Source organism: Cydia strobilella, chromosome 15 (genome assembly GCF_947568885.1).
Source record: "Cydia strobilella chromosome 15, ilCydStro3.1, whole genome shotgun sequence".
In the NCBI taxonomy this organism is placed as follows: Eukaryota; Metazoa; Arthropoda; class Insecta; order Lepidoptera; family Tortricidae; genus Cydia; species Cydia strobilella.
The window spans coordinates 3,891,508-3,909,990 of NC_086055.1; the positions used below are offsets into that span (position 1 = coordinate 3,891,508).

At 37.8% G+C, this 18,483-nt stretch overlaps 1 protein-coding gene across 1 annotated transcript in view; it reads right to left on the reverse strand.

Annotated features, from left to right (window-relative positions):
* Window positions 1-1,319: 1,319 nt before the first annotated feature.
* Window positions 1,320-18,483, reverse strand: part of LOC134747758 (uncharacterized) — a 33,516-nt gene continuing 16,352 nt past the window's right edge. Inside the window, exon 2 of the mRNA XM_063682392.1 lies at window positions 1,320-3,095. Coding sequence (XP_063538462.1) covers window positions 1,731-3,092 — 1,362 coding nt within the window. The 5' untranslated portion in view covers window positions 3,093-3,095 and the 3' untranslated portion in view covers window positions 1,320-1,730. The remainder of the gene's footprint in view (window positions 3,096-18,483) is intronic.

Here is an 18,483-nt window from a genome sequence, read left to right on the forward strand (position 1 = left end):
ACCCTTGGCACCACACTGCACGGTCTATGAATACTAGTAGTATCTAATAGAATATTCACATCAAAATGGAGAGTGAATGACGATATTCACTTATTAATAATATTTGCTCACTGTTCCCGAATTCAACGGTCAATATATATAGACAATGAGTAGGAGGTAAAAATTATGTACATTACGAACAAACCGGAGTTGGTCTCTAGCCTCCTGAAGCCCACTGTCCTACACATAGTACTATACAGAGCGATTTGTTATGTCCTTATGTCTGACCACGGGGTAGCTTAGGTGGCTTAGGGCGTTAACCGCGTAAGCTGAAGACGTTTTGGTCACTTTTTTAGGTTCCGTACCCAAAGGTTAAACTTTAAAACGGGACCCAGTTCTGTCACCAGGCTGTATTTCATAAACCGTGATAGCTAGACAGTTGAAATTTTCACAGATGATGTATTTCTATTGCCGCTATAACAGCAAATACTAAAAACAGAATAAAATAAATATTTAAGTGGGGCTCCTATAAAACAAACGTAATTTTATTGCCGTTTTTTTGCGTAATGGTACGGAACCCTTCGTGCGCGAGCCCGACTCGCACTTGCCGGGTTTTTTTAATGTGTAATTAATTTTTAGGGTTCCATAATTCAAAAGGAAAAAAAGGAACCCTTATAGGATCCATCCGTCCGTCTGTCTGTCTGTTGCGTACTATTACGCAAACACAATTACAGCGGAGTTTTAGTAGGTCCCGTTTTTACCCTTTGGGTACGGAACCCTAAAAAAAAATACGGCCGTTTAAGCCGCATAAACCGTATATTTCGACACCCTCACGAGGAAAAAAATTTGGCAAGTAATATCGTCTTACACTACAAGTACAAGGGAAAATAAATATACTATACATTTGTAAGAAAATAGATTAAAAAAAATGTTTGTACGGAGCCCTCGGTGGGCGAGTCCGCCTCGCACTTGTCCTAGAGAGAAGCGCCCTAAACATAAAGATTTTAACGCGACCGTACGAACGTACAAGTTTATCTACGCGAGAGTTAAGTTTATCACTCATAAGGTGACATAACGCGCACACTTTATGTCAGTCGTTGGCAGCAACGGGTACTAACGTTTTAAGAGAAATTTTTCTGACTTGACACACACGTAAAGGCTATTCCGAACAAGAGATTTTGGTACAAAATAAAACAAGCTTTTATTAAATACTTATATTAAAAAAACCTTCATACATTTACGTGCAAATGTTTGAAAATCTACAATTAATTGGTTGTAATTTAACGACTACATGAATTCGCGATTTCACTTTCGATTTGGTTCATCAGCGTTTGTTATTCACATAGTTTGTATAACATAGTTTGCGTTCCATCACCGCTCTACGCTGCAACTCATCTAAAAGTTCTCAAACACACTCATTTAATCGAGCAATGGACACCACTCGAGTGAATATTGTCGTATGTATTCCAGAATCTTGGTACCAATTAGAAAACTGGAATACTTGCACTAATTATGAGCATAATTGGAGGGTTTTTCAAGTACGACAAGAACATCTGGTTCTATTCTTATAAAACTGTAGCCATTATGGTTAGCTAACTTCCAACTACTCCAAAGTCGTTATTACCTCAGAACGACTTTTTAATGTCGAAATACGAATTATATAATTCATCCCCCATCCGGACCCACTACTACTAATATCCTTGCTAATTAAAACCACAGACTAGAACTCAGTATTGCAATTCGCCAACTAATCACGGCACGCTGACGGGGAGGAACATTTGCGGATCTCCCAGTTTCGGTTCGAAACGAATGTTCACTTTTGTATCTCCGTCGCCCACTTCCAGGAAACTGTTCCAGTCGACCATCCAGTAGAATCCGTTTTTTCTTGGCGGCGGCAGTTCGGAGTCCCCTGGCTTCCCCGGGGCAGCGCCGCCAAACGACTCTTCCAAGTCAGATATCGATGCACCAGAATCTGTATCTGCCGAAGACGCTGCATTATCTGACACTCCTGAATCGTTCTTTAGATCAGTAGCAGCAGTTGTCGGGGCTTCTGCTTCCTCTGTGCTATTCGCCTGTCTTTTACTCTGTTCACTTCCAAGGATAGTCTTCGTGTCTTCGACCGGGCTGGGTCCTTGTCCTAATGGTATCACCTTCATTGAATCGTAATCAAAGGGCTCGAGAAGTGGCAGCGGGTCACTATTAGAAGATTTAGTTTTTCGACTCTTCGGCATATCTAGAGGCAGATCAACTTTCTGAGATTCAGACGTATCTAACTCAAAGAGTGGTTCTGGAAGCAATGGTTCGTATAAATAATTGCTTAGAGCCTGATTTCTAGTGGTGGCTGATGAATTGAATTCTGTACTGGGCGATATTAGATCGTAAGTTAGTAAAATATTCTCTGGAAGTTGAACTGTTCCATCTACGATTTTTGCTGGAGGCAAGGGTTTGAATCCATCAAGAGGCAGTAAGAAATGATCATTTGCTGAATTACTTTTTATTCCATGGGAGTCAAGGAACGCTTGTAATTCAGCAGGAAAATCTTGTATATTTGCCAATGCCAAATCATGATTGTTCTTCAAAGTCTGCTCGAGTTTTTTATTTTTGAGGTCTTTGGGGTTAGGTTTTGGAGTCGTTTTCGGAAGGGCTACGACTTCTGTCCTGGGAGGTCTGGTGTAAAGCTCCTGTAAAGACGTACCGTCTCTCGGCGTATATGGTAATACGACAGTTAGGGTTGGTTGGGCTTTGGTTGTACTTTCGACTGTAGTTTTAGTGGGACCTGCAGCTGACACATAGCTTTCCCTTTCATCTGGTACAAGATTGTCTTTGAAATCCGGTGTTGCAGTTGTTGACCCAGGACTTATTTCATTTTCTTTTGAACTCGGAGTTGTTGTCGTGGATTTTTCTGTACTAGTTTGCTCACTAGAAGTGGAGGTGCTCTTAGCGTCTTCAGCCCTGATATCGTTGAGCAGTTCCAGGATCTCTTGCCTCGTGAGGCGCGGCAGCTGTGCGTTGGCCTGCAGGATGCTCTCTACTTGCAGAACTGTCTTCTCCACGTCCACGGCTGGACGCGCAGCGATCGCCACTATGCTGGTTATTAACAAAAGCAGCTTCATTATCTGAAACAAAGAAAAAATACTTAGTCATTTATTCACACATACTTTGTTAGTGTAAAACGCTAAAAACAATAAGACTGGCTCTATGCTACGAACTGCCAGGTATCTAATCTTTCTCTATAGGTCAATTCCATATTCAATATACCAATGCATGCAACATCCTCGGAAGAATATGCAACGTTATATTGTACGGAATAAATCAGTACATATTTTACTGGCTTATATTTTCTAATGTCATCCACGTCAACCATAGGTCATTTGTAAGAATATTATCTTATTTCTTCAACTCAATTATTCTCCGGTATCTATTTTGATAGACTCACGAAACTTCTCATTTGCCTAACATTAACTATTAAAACATTTTAATATCAATGCTGACTTCAACAGAAACGTCGAATGACCCGAATTATGACTCAAAACGGAACTTACCGACTATCATGCCGAAATCTTAACTTAGTTAACAACTTCATTAGCAAGTCCCGAACGTCAGACACAACATTGTACTAAGTTACATCAGAAACTATTGATAAGTCGAAGTTAAGTTCCTTCATAAGGATGCCCCAGTAATTTAAAGTCGGTAACAGACGGTATTGGCTCAAGGCTGTACTTTTAACTTGTAACAACCGTATGTGTCATTCAAAAGCTCGTTCAATTGTTACCAAATTTTCGTGAAATGGAATAGAAGTTCTATCTGGTTTGTCAATATGTAACATAATTACTGTTGTTAGTAGTAAAGAAGAATACAAGACAGAATATTGAGAGGGGGGACTAATAAGTTTAAAGGGTTTTAACGAAATTTAAAACATACATACATACATTTTATGACATTTGTGAAAACTGATTATGAGCCTTGCAGCTTGAAATAAATGAATTTAATTTAATTTAAAATAGGAGGAGATTATGGGGGTAAAGAATATTCATATAAAATGTATATTACGCAATTTATCCGGTTTGTATGTCCAATGTTATTTCCCTTACATTCTTATAAATTTCGGTATTTCGCCATAGCTTCCTTGCTATGATGCCCACATGATGCCATAACCCGACCATGAAAATATGCCCTGTCGGTGATAAAGACAAAGCATGGCACGATTTTCTCTTTCCTCTTATAGGAATCGCAATAAGACTATCGTTCTCTATTCTCTATCAAATAGTGTCAGGCCCTTATTTGGAAACAAAAGTTCATTTAACTTTTACAGTATAGGTACATATGGTGCTACTTTCTCGCACTAGTGCCTCAAATAGCACTTTTCGTGCATATGTCGAAAGTTTAAAGGGCCATATGTACTGTAAAACGTTGTACGATACACGTGCGAATAGGTAATTAGCAACTCGTGTCGATTTAAAACACTCCCTGCGGTAGTGTTTTAATTTATCGCCACTCGTTTCGAATTTCCTCTTTTCCGCACTTGTATCGTAAATAACTATTATTAAACACAATGGCGAAGGGAAATGTGTCAAGATAAATGACTGTCAAATAGGTCATTAGAGACGTTAACGTGTTCATGACTGTAAAGTCACGTAATGTTCACGCCTCATTAGGATTCCGCTGGGCGATGAGCAAGGTTATTCCCACGTAATATTTTTACGATTGAGGCATAGTATGATAGGCTGACTTATTACGATAGCCTACTACAGCCACAGACGCGCCTAGGCAGCCAGTATAAGTGGGAACTATAAACTGCTAGTAAAATTAAAAAAAAACCGGACAAGTCCGAGTCGGACTCACCCACCGAGGGTTTTATCTCAGAAGTCATCCTTTAAGGAGCTTAAAAGGGGGATCGGAAGTTTGTATGGGGAATCGATAAAAAGCAGATTGGATAAAAAATAAGCTACTTCAAATTTCTACGCAAATTTTTCACACATTTCGTAGGCAAAAGCTAGTTATTAATATGTTATAACATGACATCACTATTTTAGATCTTGCATAGGCAATTGACGCGCACACGCATTTAATTTTTGGTCACACTTTTAAAGCCTGACAGTTGTTCTTTTTGTCATCCATGTAAGTAATATCTAAAATTTGAACAGATGACATTGTTTTTTTTCGAAGCAAGAGATCAAGCTACAGTGGATATTTGATATACCACCCATTTTCTGTAAACACTAACTGGGTTTTGCTAGCGTAATCTGGAGGTCATAAAATATTGATAATAAAATATAACACTACAGTTGGGGAGATATATGAAGCCTGGCTTTGTGAAGAAAACAATATTGCGAAGGCCCTAACACAAAATACATAGTAAATAAGATCAATACGGAGTTTTTGAAAAATCATAGCGCTTTTTTATTACATCAGAACACGTTTGCCGAAAATTTAATTATCAATCTTGGGACCTATGTCTTGGGACTTTAGCGATTCGAATCCTGTTTTTGACTTTCGCCCAATAGAAAAAAAATGGGTCTAAAATGAATTTTAAAAATAATAAAATTTGCACAAAACCTAAAAATTTGAAAATGATTTTTAAAAATGAGCAATATTATGTTTAAAGGAGGGTTTTTATAATCACACACATCCATCTCGCTCATGCGTATTTCAGCAACTATTGTATAGACATGATTCATCTAGCAACTTCCGAAACTTTCATAGTAAGCAACAATGTATTTGATGGAAAAAGGTACTTCATAGTTTTATGAAGGCGATATTATATTGTTTTACGCATGTATGCGCGTGTGCGTGAAAAGATAATGGCGGGAATTTGATGGGTTTCTCTTTTCCTCTTAAAATGTGGAATGAGACGGAAAATTGTTGCCATTTTATTTACTGTTGAAATAGTCCAATAACTTTGTCGCCTGAAAGGACGGTAAAACCGGTAGTTCTTAACCCACAGTCACAGACATCACAGTGTGGTGATTTCATATGCACTAAATATTTCATCTTTATTTTGAAAAGTTAATAATTTGAAACTGAAATGTTAATAATGTTGTCAATTAGGCTCATCATCATCATTGGCCACAGAGATGATAGTTGCAGCGACTAGAGGTATTTGAGGAGATGTCTACAGTCTACATCGACTGCGGTCAATTAGGCTACGTCTATAAAATATTTCAGTGTTAAATATTTGAGTCGTAATCGTAACTCTAGTCCTACTCGAGTCTGTTTATAAATCTTAAAAGAACTTGACTACTATAATTAAAGACTTCATCAAAAAATAAAGATAAATCTAAGTAAAACTGTATTTTCTAGCGTCTGTCCAATTAATGTTATTACATAACTAAGAGATGCACTAATGAAGTGAGTCGTTGCTCGCGCGCAATAACATAGCGTGTTCCCATTGGCTGAGCGAGCGAGTCGAGATCTTAATCAACCAATCAACGGAGACCTCGAGATCTAATAATATAGGTAATATTACCTAAATATTTATTTATCCCATCAAAAACATTACATGTAAAAAGATGCAAGTCTCGCAACGCAATTCTTCTACTACAAAAAAGTTTTGAGATGTAATGTGATACCAAGTCGGTTATTTTAGTCAGTGCCAGGGGGTGTTACAGCCGTAACAATATTAGATATCTTTAATTTTTAATACGTATGATAACTTGGCGTATGATAAAATAAATAGAGGAAATGAAGCGAGGCAGAGGCCGACCTGCCGCCACCTGTAGGCCGAGCACTTGATTGACGCGACAGTATCTCGCCGCGAGATAGACTACCCGTCTTTTACTAACTGTATGAATTAAAGGGGGACGGGTAGTCTATGTCGCGGCGAGATACTCTCGCACCAATCATGTGCTAGCCCGGCTGGAAGAGCACAATCGAAAAAGATCTTAAAGCTAATAATGTAGACGCAGGGACAACACAAAATAGATTGTTGTGGCGAAAACGTACGAGGAGGGCTGACCCCAAGTGATATGGGAACATAGCCAGGAGAAAGAGAAGAAGACGTATGATAACTTGGCCGTCGCACGGCTGCATATTGACATAGTTAAGGATCATCGTCAACTATTAAAAATAATTCTAATTGAACATAACGCTAGCGCTAATCACATGCAGTTTGAGCATTACACATAATTACGAGTACGGCACAAGTAAAGCATTATGTGCGATTGCCAAGTCATTATACGTGCCTCTTTGTTTTGCTCGACTTGGCGGGGGCACTACCGTGCCTCCAGATAAGTATTTTGCTCGTGCTTCTTCGTACATTTATTGAAGAGAGACGTACACACGAATAGGCACAATATTAAATCAGTCAAATGTTTTTAAAATTTGAATACCGCTTCAAGAGAGAATGCTGGGACTTACCATAAACATTGGATAAATACAATACTGTTTCGGTACATGGGTTTTTGATTGCGTCAACATTTACTGAGTAGGTACCTTACGTACTTAGAATTTGTACCAAAATGTACAGTCGCCAATATATCGGAGCGGCCGAGGTGCTCAAAGATATCTGAACACGCACTCTCTAGCGCCTTGACAATAGAGGCGTGTTTAGATATTTGTGAGCACTGTGGCCGCCTCGATATATCTGATAGCGACTGTACAAAAAAAAGTTTTTATTTATTTTCGGGGCCCACTGATTATCAGTCCGTCGGATGATATCAGCCTGTCAGTTAGAACAAAATTTTTACAGTTCCGAACAACTTGCAGGCCGATATCGTCCGGCGGACTGGTAATCAGGGGGCCCCTTTACAATTAGAATACTTCCATAAAATACTGAATAGGTACTCACATGACAAGGGCCAATTTGACTGTCATCAGAATCTGGTTACTTTTGAAAGATCGTATCTATTTTTTCGTGGCAATTTTTTATTCTTCAATAATAAGTGCTATCATATATCATAACGGTTAAGTAGGTTTTATATTTATTAATTAGATGTTATAGGGATGATTATACATAATTAAATTTGTAATTAATATTGTCCTCGGTTACCGCGATAGTTACTCATGAAAAAAAAACAAAAAAAAAACAAAAAAATATCAAAAAAGTTAAAACTAGGAAAAAGGTGTGATTGTTTTGGTAAACGATCCACTAGGTAATATTTACTGAGTGCGTAAGTTTGGTTTTGCTCCTGCTGACTTCTCATGAATCACCCTGTAAGTAGGTATGTATATAAATATTTTAACTACTATCGGATCTGAGCAATGTTTATACAGCACGAAAAACATTTCAATTACTTTTTACGTTTCTACATAGGTATATGTATTTATTTGTAATAACGAAGTGTCTTCAAAGCAGTTATGATGTAAAGTAATTCAGTTTTTATGTCACTGTAATGTTACGAAATGTGTGTCTTTACGACAAACGGTTAGGAGAGAAGTAAAAAGACAGGGACGTGGGACGGATATGAAGTTATGGTGTATAAAATAATACGCGGAAACACCTGCAAATTTTGTCAATTTTTGTGAGCACATCTAAGACAGAGACATATTATATGTAGTATTTTGTGCAACAGGTACATAATAAGGGTTCTTAAAATTATTGAATTTTAAGACCTAATTATGTAACGTTGCACACAATATTTTTTTCTAAGACAGCAACAAACACCTAAAATAATAATTAAAATCTAAGTAAGTACCTCTAAAAAATTAAATTAATTTCGTTTGTAGATCTTCGCTTAGAAGTTAATGGTACCTGCATTTAAAAAATACAATGGTTATACTATATATCCGTAAGATGACTGCTAATCAGATAGGCTACCAGGCCCCAATTTCACCACGGTGACAGGTGCGACAATTGTCTAAATCACTAATGCTGACGTCACAGGCCTCCATAGGCTACGGTAACCGCTTACCATCGAACGGGCTGTGTGCTTGTTTGCCACCAATATTTTAATAAATAAAAAAAACTCCATTATATCGCCAATAAATAAGTACTTATTTTGCGATGCTGCGATGCTAATGACAATTGTCACAAGAAACACGACAATTGTCGTCAAGAATTACCGAAAATTCTTATATATCTTGTGACAATTGTCATCATCATCGTCATAAACGTACCTGTTTTTTGCCGATATAATAAAGTTTTTTTAAATATTACAATGATGGTGGCAAACAGGAATACAGCCCGCCTGATGATAAGCGGTAACCGTGGCCAATGGATGCCTGTCAGCAACATTGATATTTTACAATTGTCGCACCTGTCACCGTGGTGAAATTGGGGCCAGGAAAGCATCGCTATGCTTTAATATTTGGTGTAGATTTTTTTTCTTGGGATATCGTGACGTCATAGACACGTCAAGATCATCTAGTCTTATAATGCTAAAAATTGGGGTATAGCGTTTGCTGATTTAGACAAGTAGTATGTAGGTCATTGTCCTCTGGGCCTCCTGAAGTTTATTTTTTACTCGCGTCAGAATGGAAACCGTACAAGCTATGAAACGGAAAAAGAAAAGAAAAAGTATAAAAGAAAGAAAGAGAAGTGAGGCTGAGGTTGTCTCTGTGTTTGTGCATGAATAATCCTATACCACCAAACGAAATTAACCGATTTAGTTGCAGTTTATTTGCAATAGATTTGTGATTCTTAAGCAGTTTACATACTTAGATAGGCCTTACATTTTATAACTGATTAATATCACACATGTTATAAGACACGATAGTTAGGTACCTTTTTAGTTTACGAACTGTTCATAATTTTCAGTGCGTACTGTATAAGATAAGCTACCCGTTTTAAATAGCATACAGTGTCCCTAGCCAGCCGGTGTAGCGGTTGCGAAGAAATTAACAAATTACAATTTTTTTACTTTAGAGCAGCCTGTATGTGTTAGTAGCTCCTGAAGTCATTAATAGTATGAAACCATCTTCGACCTTTTTGATTAACTTTTTGTTTATTTATTTATTTAATCTTTATTGCACAAAAGAAAATACAATCGTACAAAAGGCGGACTTAATGCTATGAGGCATTCTCTACCAGTCAACCTTCTTTTTATGACACTAATAAGATTCTGTCTTTTGATAAATGTCACATTTTCGAATAAATTGTCAAAAGCACTGCCAATGATTAATACAGTGTTTCTTTTTGATGTCGATTATTGGAAATAACCATTGTTTGTAAATTTTTTTTTTATCTTTTGTTCTAATTAAAAAAATATTAACGTTAGAGCATTCCTGAGAAGTAACCCTACGTGGGATTTCAGGGTGTGTCCAATGGCTAAGGACATCCTGTATAATACAGTCCACTAAAAATGTCCAAGGCTACCCCCGCACAATAAAATCCGCTTATTGACCCCTCCAAGTACTAGGTATTTTTACCCTACAGGGTCTATTCATATGGACATTCATCACAATTACCGGTGTATTCACAGGGTGTAGTGGCGCGGAATGGAGGCATGTAACACATCGTATCTCATTTTTATGGACTTTTACTATTTATTGTCGGGGAAGGAGTCGTTCTGCGTGATTCTGCGCTTTTTAGGGTTCCGTACCCGAAGGGTAAAAACGGGACCCTATTACTAAGACACCGCTGTCTGTCTGTCCGTCTCTCACCAGGCTGTATCTCATAAAACGTGATGGCTAGACAGTTGAAATTTTCACACATGATGTATTTCTGTAGCCGCCATAACAACAAATACTATGTAAGCGAACAAATCACGAAGGCGAAGCGGCGCGGCGCGGCGCAGCGCAGCACGGCGGGCCCAGGCGACGTTCGCGTTCGCAACGAGATCGCCCACGTAGGACGTTTCTATTATAGTATAGGTATCAAACTGTGATTGATTCACCCCGCGCCGCATCGATTCGCTTCGCATGTTGTTCGCCTACGTAGTACGCTGCGTTACTAAATTCGGTTACACCTTTACGATTTAGGATTCTGAATTAAGTGGTAAGGGTAATAAACAATTTTTTTGTCCGATGGCATTGCGTCTCACTCTCTCATTAAGCAAGATGTGAGACAAAATATACATTGGACAGATGGAATACCACTAAGTTAGTTCAAATTTTAACTTCTTAAATTTTCTGATAATTTGCTGAAATCGATGAAACAGAAAACACTATATAACAGTTGATTTGCGAAATAATTGACACGCTTCACTTAACAATAGCATTTAGAACCTAAATCCGACGGAAAACGAAACCCTCTTCGTAAATAATTTATAACCATAATTAGCTTCAACGAATTATTCCACCACATAATGTATCAGATATTAGCTTATCATAATTGCAAAGTTTGATAAGTAGAGGTTTCCGGGAAACTCGAGTCACACGGACCTAACCGCCGCCGTATGGCCGTATTATGTAATTGTATAATCGAAGTTAGGATCTCCCCAGATGTATCGACGCGGAATCGGCAAATGCCGATAGAAAAAAGCTTTTCAACACACTTGCTCAAAACGACGTTTTTATTCCATCGATTTTTGGCTCATAATCCTAGATATTAAACACGCGTGCTCTTTCAGTGTATTATTCCACTCGTGCTTTTTCATTATATTATCCGACTGAGTTAAGAAGGTAACTGATTGCTAATAATATGCATGGAAAGAGAGCCTTCTTTAATTGGCAGACTGGCGAGCACGGGCGCGCCCGACCGCCTGCGCGGTGTTCGGCCCGGCCGGCCCGCCCGCCGCGCCGCCCGCGGCCGGGGCGAGGGGCGGCCGGCAGTATGACAGACTATGCAAGACACAATACTAACTGTTTTAACTATTAAAATTTGATTAATATGAAAGTTTCTTTTTTTTTCTCGCAAGTGTGTTGAAAAACGTCGTATGAAACGCGTGTGCATTGGTCATTACACACATCGGCTTTCTTATTGCGCGCTCGCTTACAGCTCGCGCGCACAATATCGCCTCGTGTGTAATGACCAACTTAGCACACTTGTATCATAATGTACTATTATGTGCGCCACATAAAGCTTTTCCTATCGGCTAAGAGCGAAAAAGTCGTCGTTCGGCTTGACTCGCAACGGCCGGCGCCTGCCGACGCGTCGTCGACGGCTTTTTTGCTCTTATTGCGCAGACATAAAACTTTCTTCTATCGACTTTTGCCGATTCCGCGTCGATATATCTGGGGAGACCCATTTTAAAACGACTAGCTGAAATGACATGAAACTTGGCATGGACATTTAAGTAACATTTATCTATGTTTGTTAAGTACTTGTTTTGTAACACGAAGAAAATAAAGCGAGTAAACTTTTTACTTACAAAACTTCTACACTACATAAAAAATACTTAGTAACGAATATACTTAGGGGAGACCGAGGTGAGTTGTGACAGAGAAAGGTTGTGGCGTTTTCGATTTTTTGGAACCTATTAACTGTTAGCGAGCTCGCAACATTGCGCGTTTGTTAGCTCGTAACTGGAACTAACAAAGGCGCGCTATTGCTAGCTCGTTATTAGTTAATAGATTCCAAATTTGACGACCGGTCTGGCCTAGTGGGTAGTGACCCTGCCTGTGAAGCCGATAGTCCTGGGTTCGAATCCCCGTAAAGGCATTTATTTGTGTGATGAGCACAGATATTTGTTCCTGAGTCATGGGTGTTTTCTATGTATTTAAGTATTTATATATTATATATATCGTTGTCTGAGTACCCATAACACAAGCCTCCTTGTGCTTACCGTGGGACTTTAGTCAATCTGTGTAAGAATGTCCTATAATATTTATTTATTTATTTATTTAAAAAACGATGTTACAACTCTCCTCTGTCACAACTCACCTCGGTCTCCCCTACATATGCGTCGCAAAGCCGTGACGAAAGGCCGAAGACAGGGGAGGTCTTTGCCCAGCAGTGGGACACAATATAGGCTGTTAAAAAAAATGTGTCGCTACGTATTTGACATAATTCATTACAATAGGGCCTTTTCACCAATCACCCAAGATTTGGAATGGACCTTAAGGACCCATTACCAGTCCGCCGGACGATATCGGCCTGTCAGTTGTTCGGAACTGTCAATTTTTTGTTCTAACCGATGAGGATATAATAAGATAGAGCGGTACTGTCATAGTAAATTTTGTAACCACTTTAAATTCACTGCCATCTATCGACATACTTTAAAACTAAAAATGAAGATTTATAAAAATACGTTAAAATGTATTTAAATATGGATAAATGTTTTTTTTTATTTGCATTAATTATTTTTATATGATTTTGACCCATGTTCTTTCACTGGTATGCGTTAAAATTATAAATAACAAACGAAACAGTCAACGCCCTCTATACGAGAGTAGGCCAAAACTAGTGGCGCCATCTGATCGAGAATCAAATTTTCGTGATTTTCGAGACATTCTTTTTCCTTAGACTGTATCCATCTATTACGGAGTTATATCTATCTTTGTTCTAACTGACAGGCTGATATCGTCCGTCGGACTGGTGGCCCCTTTAGTGTTTTACTGTATTTAGACAAAAAAATACCATTTATCTTCAGATTGTAACATTCTTCGGCCTCGCCTTTGTGCAAGAGACCACAGAGCGGGTGAAAGGTTAATTCAATAGTGTCTCATTATTAACACACCTCATATCATAAGATCATAACGCTAAGTAGGCCTATGAAGCTGTTTACACTATCCGATACGATATCGGTTATAATGTTAATATCTGGGAGACCAAGCTTTGGAAACATATAAAAACTCAAACATGCGCGTTTTCCCAGAGATAAGTGATAAGACCTAGATAGATCGATTTTGCGCACCCGAAAACCCATATATAGCAAATTTCATCGAATGCACATGCACTGTTATATATAGCTTGCCGCTTGCCTAGGCGCGACTAAACAGCAACTGTACAAGGTGTACAATTTAAGCTCTTTATGTTTGTACCGCCTATAACCTGTCTAGTAATAATATCATTGGCATTATTTAGGTAAACTTAGTTATAATGAATACTAATAAATAGCAAAGGGTTTGAAACCCACAAGATTCGTACAAATTAGTTTTCTGTTATTTAATAAATAACTAATAAATAAGATAAGATAAAGTCCCACAATAAGCTCTATAAGGCTCGTGTTGTGGGTCTGGGTACAGTACATAGACAACGATATATTATATTATATAATATATAAATATTTACAAATACTTAAAATACATAGAAAACACCCATATATGACTCGGGAATAAATATTTGTGCTCATCACACAAATAAATGCCCTTACCGGAATTTAAACCCGGGACCATCCGCGTACCTATCAACAAAATAGGTATTATTTTGGATGTGCCAGTCGCTTTTCGGGTAAGAAAAACATTTCAATAACTTGCAACATTGCAAACGAATATAATATCTATCGTCAACATATCACATCGCGTTATGTAAAAGGGCTTTTCAACTAATCAAGTAATCACGTTTATCCGTAGGTATATTAGTGGTTCACGCATTAACCACTAATTATGCATATTACCGTCTATTGGACACCTAATATGCAATTAATGTATTTCCTGCTTATGTCACCCAATATTAGCAATATTACTACAATAATATTAGACGGCTCCAACGCTCCAAATCCATTTAAAACTAATCCAATTGATATCCAAAACGTGAAAGAGTAAACTGACAGCAATTTGAAAAAAATTTTTTGTCACAAATTTCATTTTTATACAAGCTTTTATCGGTGACTCTACTTTTCATTTTGAACAGGTAACTCATCTAGACAATTCTAACAAATCCAAACGCAATTAGGTCGCATTGTTTTATCACAGAGTTCCTAAGGCCATCATCAGCTCGATAATATTGCATTGTCACCCAACTTACATAATGTGTGTTGCCGAGTTTCTTGCCGGTCCCGTATTGGTATAATACCCTCCTCCAAATGAGGAGGGATTTATATCTTCTCGAGCAGTGCGTGGTGTAGGGTTAGAGCCGGCGTAGCTTTTTTTGACGTTCATAAGTGCATTGTAATATTTGTAATATGCCTACTTGGAAAGTAAACTATATTTATGTGAAGTTTCAGCTCAATCGAATAATGGAAAGTGGGTTTAGTTTAGTTTACAAGATTTGCAAGTTAAATAAAAGCTCGCAAAATTAAGATTATATTAAGATGAAAAATGTTAACATACATTTTCTGGTAACTAATAATAGAACCGACCAAAAGCTTGTCTTATCAGTGCAGGGCTCCGTCCGTAGTTGCCCGTCTACCCAATAGGCAGAATCGAAATAAGTATTTTTAACTAGCAAAATGAAGTAATTTCGCAGTACTGTCATATTCTTAAAAGGAAAGAGTTATTGCAAATGAATGACATCAGTTAGATATTATTTTGATATCAGGGTACATTTGAATATGCCTGTATGAAATGATCTGTGACAGTGCAACACGCAATAATAAAGTTATAAAGTTCAACTCGCTGGTTCCAATTTCATGTTGTCGTGTATGTTAGACATGCATGTAAACTTTTGGATTTCTGAGGTATATACAGAAATAATTATTTAGAACCTAGTTAGACTTAGCCGTATTAAGTCGCGAGATCGAAGTTATCGAGTTAAAAATTACAAACTTGTGCCAAACTTGTTCACCATACTCAAGTACAGACATATATTAGAAGAAGTAGGTAGTTACCAAAATTAAATTAATCAAATTGAATGATTCATAGAATCAGGGATTAAGTTTTAATTTATTTAAGAAGATTACCCAAATGTGCGCAAAAGACCCCTAATAATTTGGTCAAGGGGCCAAATTATTACGGTACGGGCCTTTTGCGCACAGAAAATTGTTGGAAAGGCTAATTCGAATAAAAAAAAAGTAAGGAATGCATTTACGTACTTATACTACATATGACAATATTAGGTATATGGAGTAAGTTTTAGAATAGTATTTGTAGTATAATTGTTGAAAAATACACTATTTATTCTGTAAATTTCTGGTATGGTAATTGTGATGTGATGTTTGCCGTGTGGGAATCACTGGCTGTTCGTGTTCTGAGCCGAAGGTATTTATTGGGGAAGTGGCAGACGCTTGAGGGAGAGTCATGACATGCAGAGATTGTCCATCGCGGTAAAACGTGGCAACGCGGCGAGCGTGACGGGCTCCTTTGCGTTTGGAGAGGCTCGGGGAGAGTTTTGCGAAGTCTTTTGTGTTAGTTAGGTTAGGTGATAGTTTCATTTAGGTTAAGATATTTGTGTTTATATCGCTTTGCATTAATTTAAAGCTTGATTTTAATTGAGGTAATTAAACTATTTCTGTTTATGATGTAATCTCGCAATGATCTGGTAACAATATGCGCAGAAAAGACAGCCAACACCCCCATGTCTTTTATCAGCAGCACTCTTAGTTCACCAACGGTTGACAGACTTTTCAATAAAGACTCCAGTTAGGTACCGATGCGGACGATGGTAAGTACAAAAAAAATATCACACCTAATTATAATATGTGCCATTTTCATCCAAAAGTGTTCTTATTGTCGGTGGTCAATAAGGCGCTATTTCCATATAGCTTCAATTTGAAATCAACCTTATCGACAATCGACAATGTGGTACATATTGATTGAAAACGACACATATAATGGTAGGCACCATGAGACGTCTAAAATTATAAATGTCTGCGAGTAGGAAGCTTATTATATGTTTGAAAAGAAAACGAGTGTATAGCGAAGTTGGGCGAGTTTTGTATTTATTTCGTACTTCCTTTTAACGTCTCCAGCGTCGTGATATTTATTTTGTACCGGAACTTCAAGCTTCAAGGAAACGCAAGTAAGTTATGAACACGTTTTATAAGTGAAACTTGTTAGGTAATACTTATCTGCTCTATACAAAAGCAGGTAGTGTTATACTCGTAACTTGAGGCCGATCCTAAGTTTAAAATCGGAACTTTATGTATTATTGTTAAGATACGACCTTGACACAACTTCGCGCACCAATTAGTGTAATGGTTCCATACTTTTTAGAATTTGTTGGTATAGCGGCAACAGAAATACATCATCTATGAATTTCAACTGTCTGGCTATCACGGTTCATGAGATACAGCCATGATGATAGGGTCCCGTTTTTAAACCTTTGGGTACGGAACCCTAAAAAACATTGAGAAACTAGTTCAAAACTGGATAAACAATTTTAATAAGAAAGCTGATCCAGTCTAGGACGTGTTATGACCTAGATCGGAACCTAGTGTAGTGCGACTAACTTGCCTTATACAGAACTTACTCCAAGTCTCTTCAGCTTTCTAGGGTGATAATGTTTCGAAATGTTTTTAAAACTGCTTTCTTTTCTTTATTCTGTGAAAATGTACAGTCGCCATCAGTTATATCGGAGCGGCCGAGGTGCTCAAAAATATCTGAACACGCACCTAGCGCCTTGACAATAGAGGCGTGTTCAGATATTTGTGAGCACCTTGGCCGCTCCGATATATCTGATGGCGACTGTATGTCTGGCACACACAGCAATGGGGTTATTTCTTTTTCATCAGCATCACACTTGCTCGAAATAGTTATTTGTTATACAAGGGTGCAAAGTTGTATTTTACCCGCGAGTGTTTCAACGCACGAGAAGTGAAATACATTTGGACCCGTGTGTAACACAAAACTTTTACCTATATAGTGAGGTGAATATCCACCCCCCACATTGCACAATGTGCTATTATTTGATACCTTAGCCCTAGCCCTATGAATCGCAACTTGCCAATAAAAAATTCAATTTTGATATATTATGTTAGAATAAACATTCATAATACAGTAGAATGCTACAAATGGTGAATGGTAAAAATTAAAATGACTTAAATTTACGTTAATACTCTTAAAATAAGTATAATCAAACAAGGTTTGGCGCTTTCAATTCTGTTCAAATAAATAAAAACTTATTGAAAGAAGGTGGATTCATTGTGATGTCACAGAATGCGTCCACAATCACATATTTAAGTAGTAATTTTATTATAATAAAATGTAATTTCATGAAAAGTTGTGTAAGCATCACAATAGTTAATATCCTATATGTGGCCTAATACTACTGATAATTACATGTAGTATGTACCTGGCTCTATACTTTTGATTGTTGTATCTATGGTCATTTTAGTTTTTAGAGGGAGAGCTGTCAGATTTGGCGGCAGGCCTGTGCGCGAGGTTATGTTACTTATATTCGATTTGATCTTTATGTAATCTTATAATTAATCCTGTATATCAATGTAATAAAAGAAATGTCAAAGCAAGCAGTGGTTTGTGTGCTAAACCCCTTTTACTGAGCATTAAATCTATGGATGATTTCAACTCAGAAAGCGGGATTGTGAATTCAAATGCCCACATAGAAATTGGATGATTATTTTCACCTATATAGAGATGAAGCACACATCTCGAAGAATGTGAAAAAAAAAACGCTTAGTTAAGGCGTATATCTGGAGCATTGCTTTAAATGTTTGTGAGACGTGGACAGTGACACAACGGGACAGAGAGCGATTGGAGGCCTTTGAAATCCGGTGTTGGCGGAGGATGCTAAGGATTAGCTGGACAGAAAGGAAGACGAACGTTGAGGAACTGAGCATGGCAGGAGAGAAGAGATGCCTGTTAGGCACAACAGCTAACAGAAGGTGCAAGATGATTAGTCATCTAATA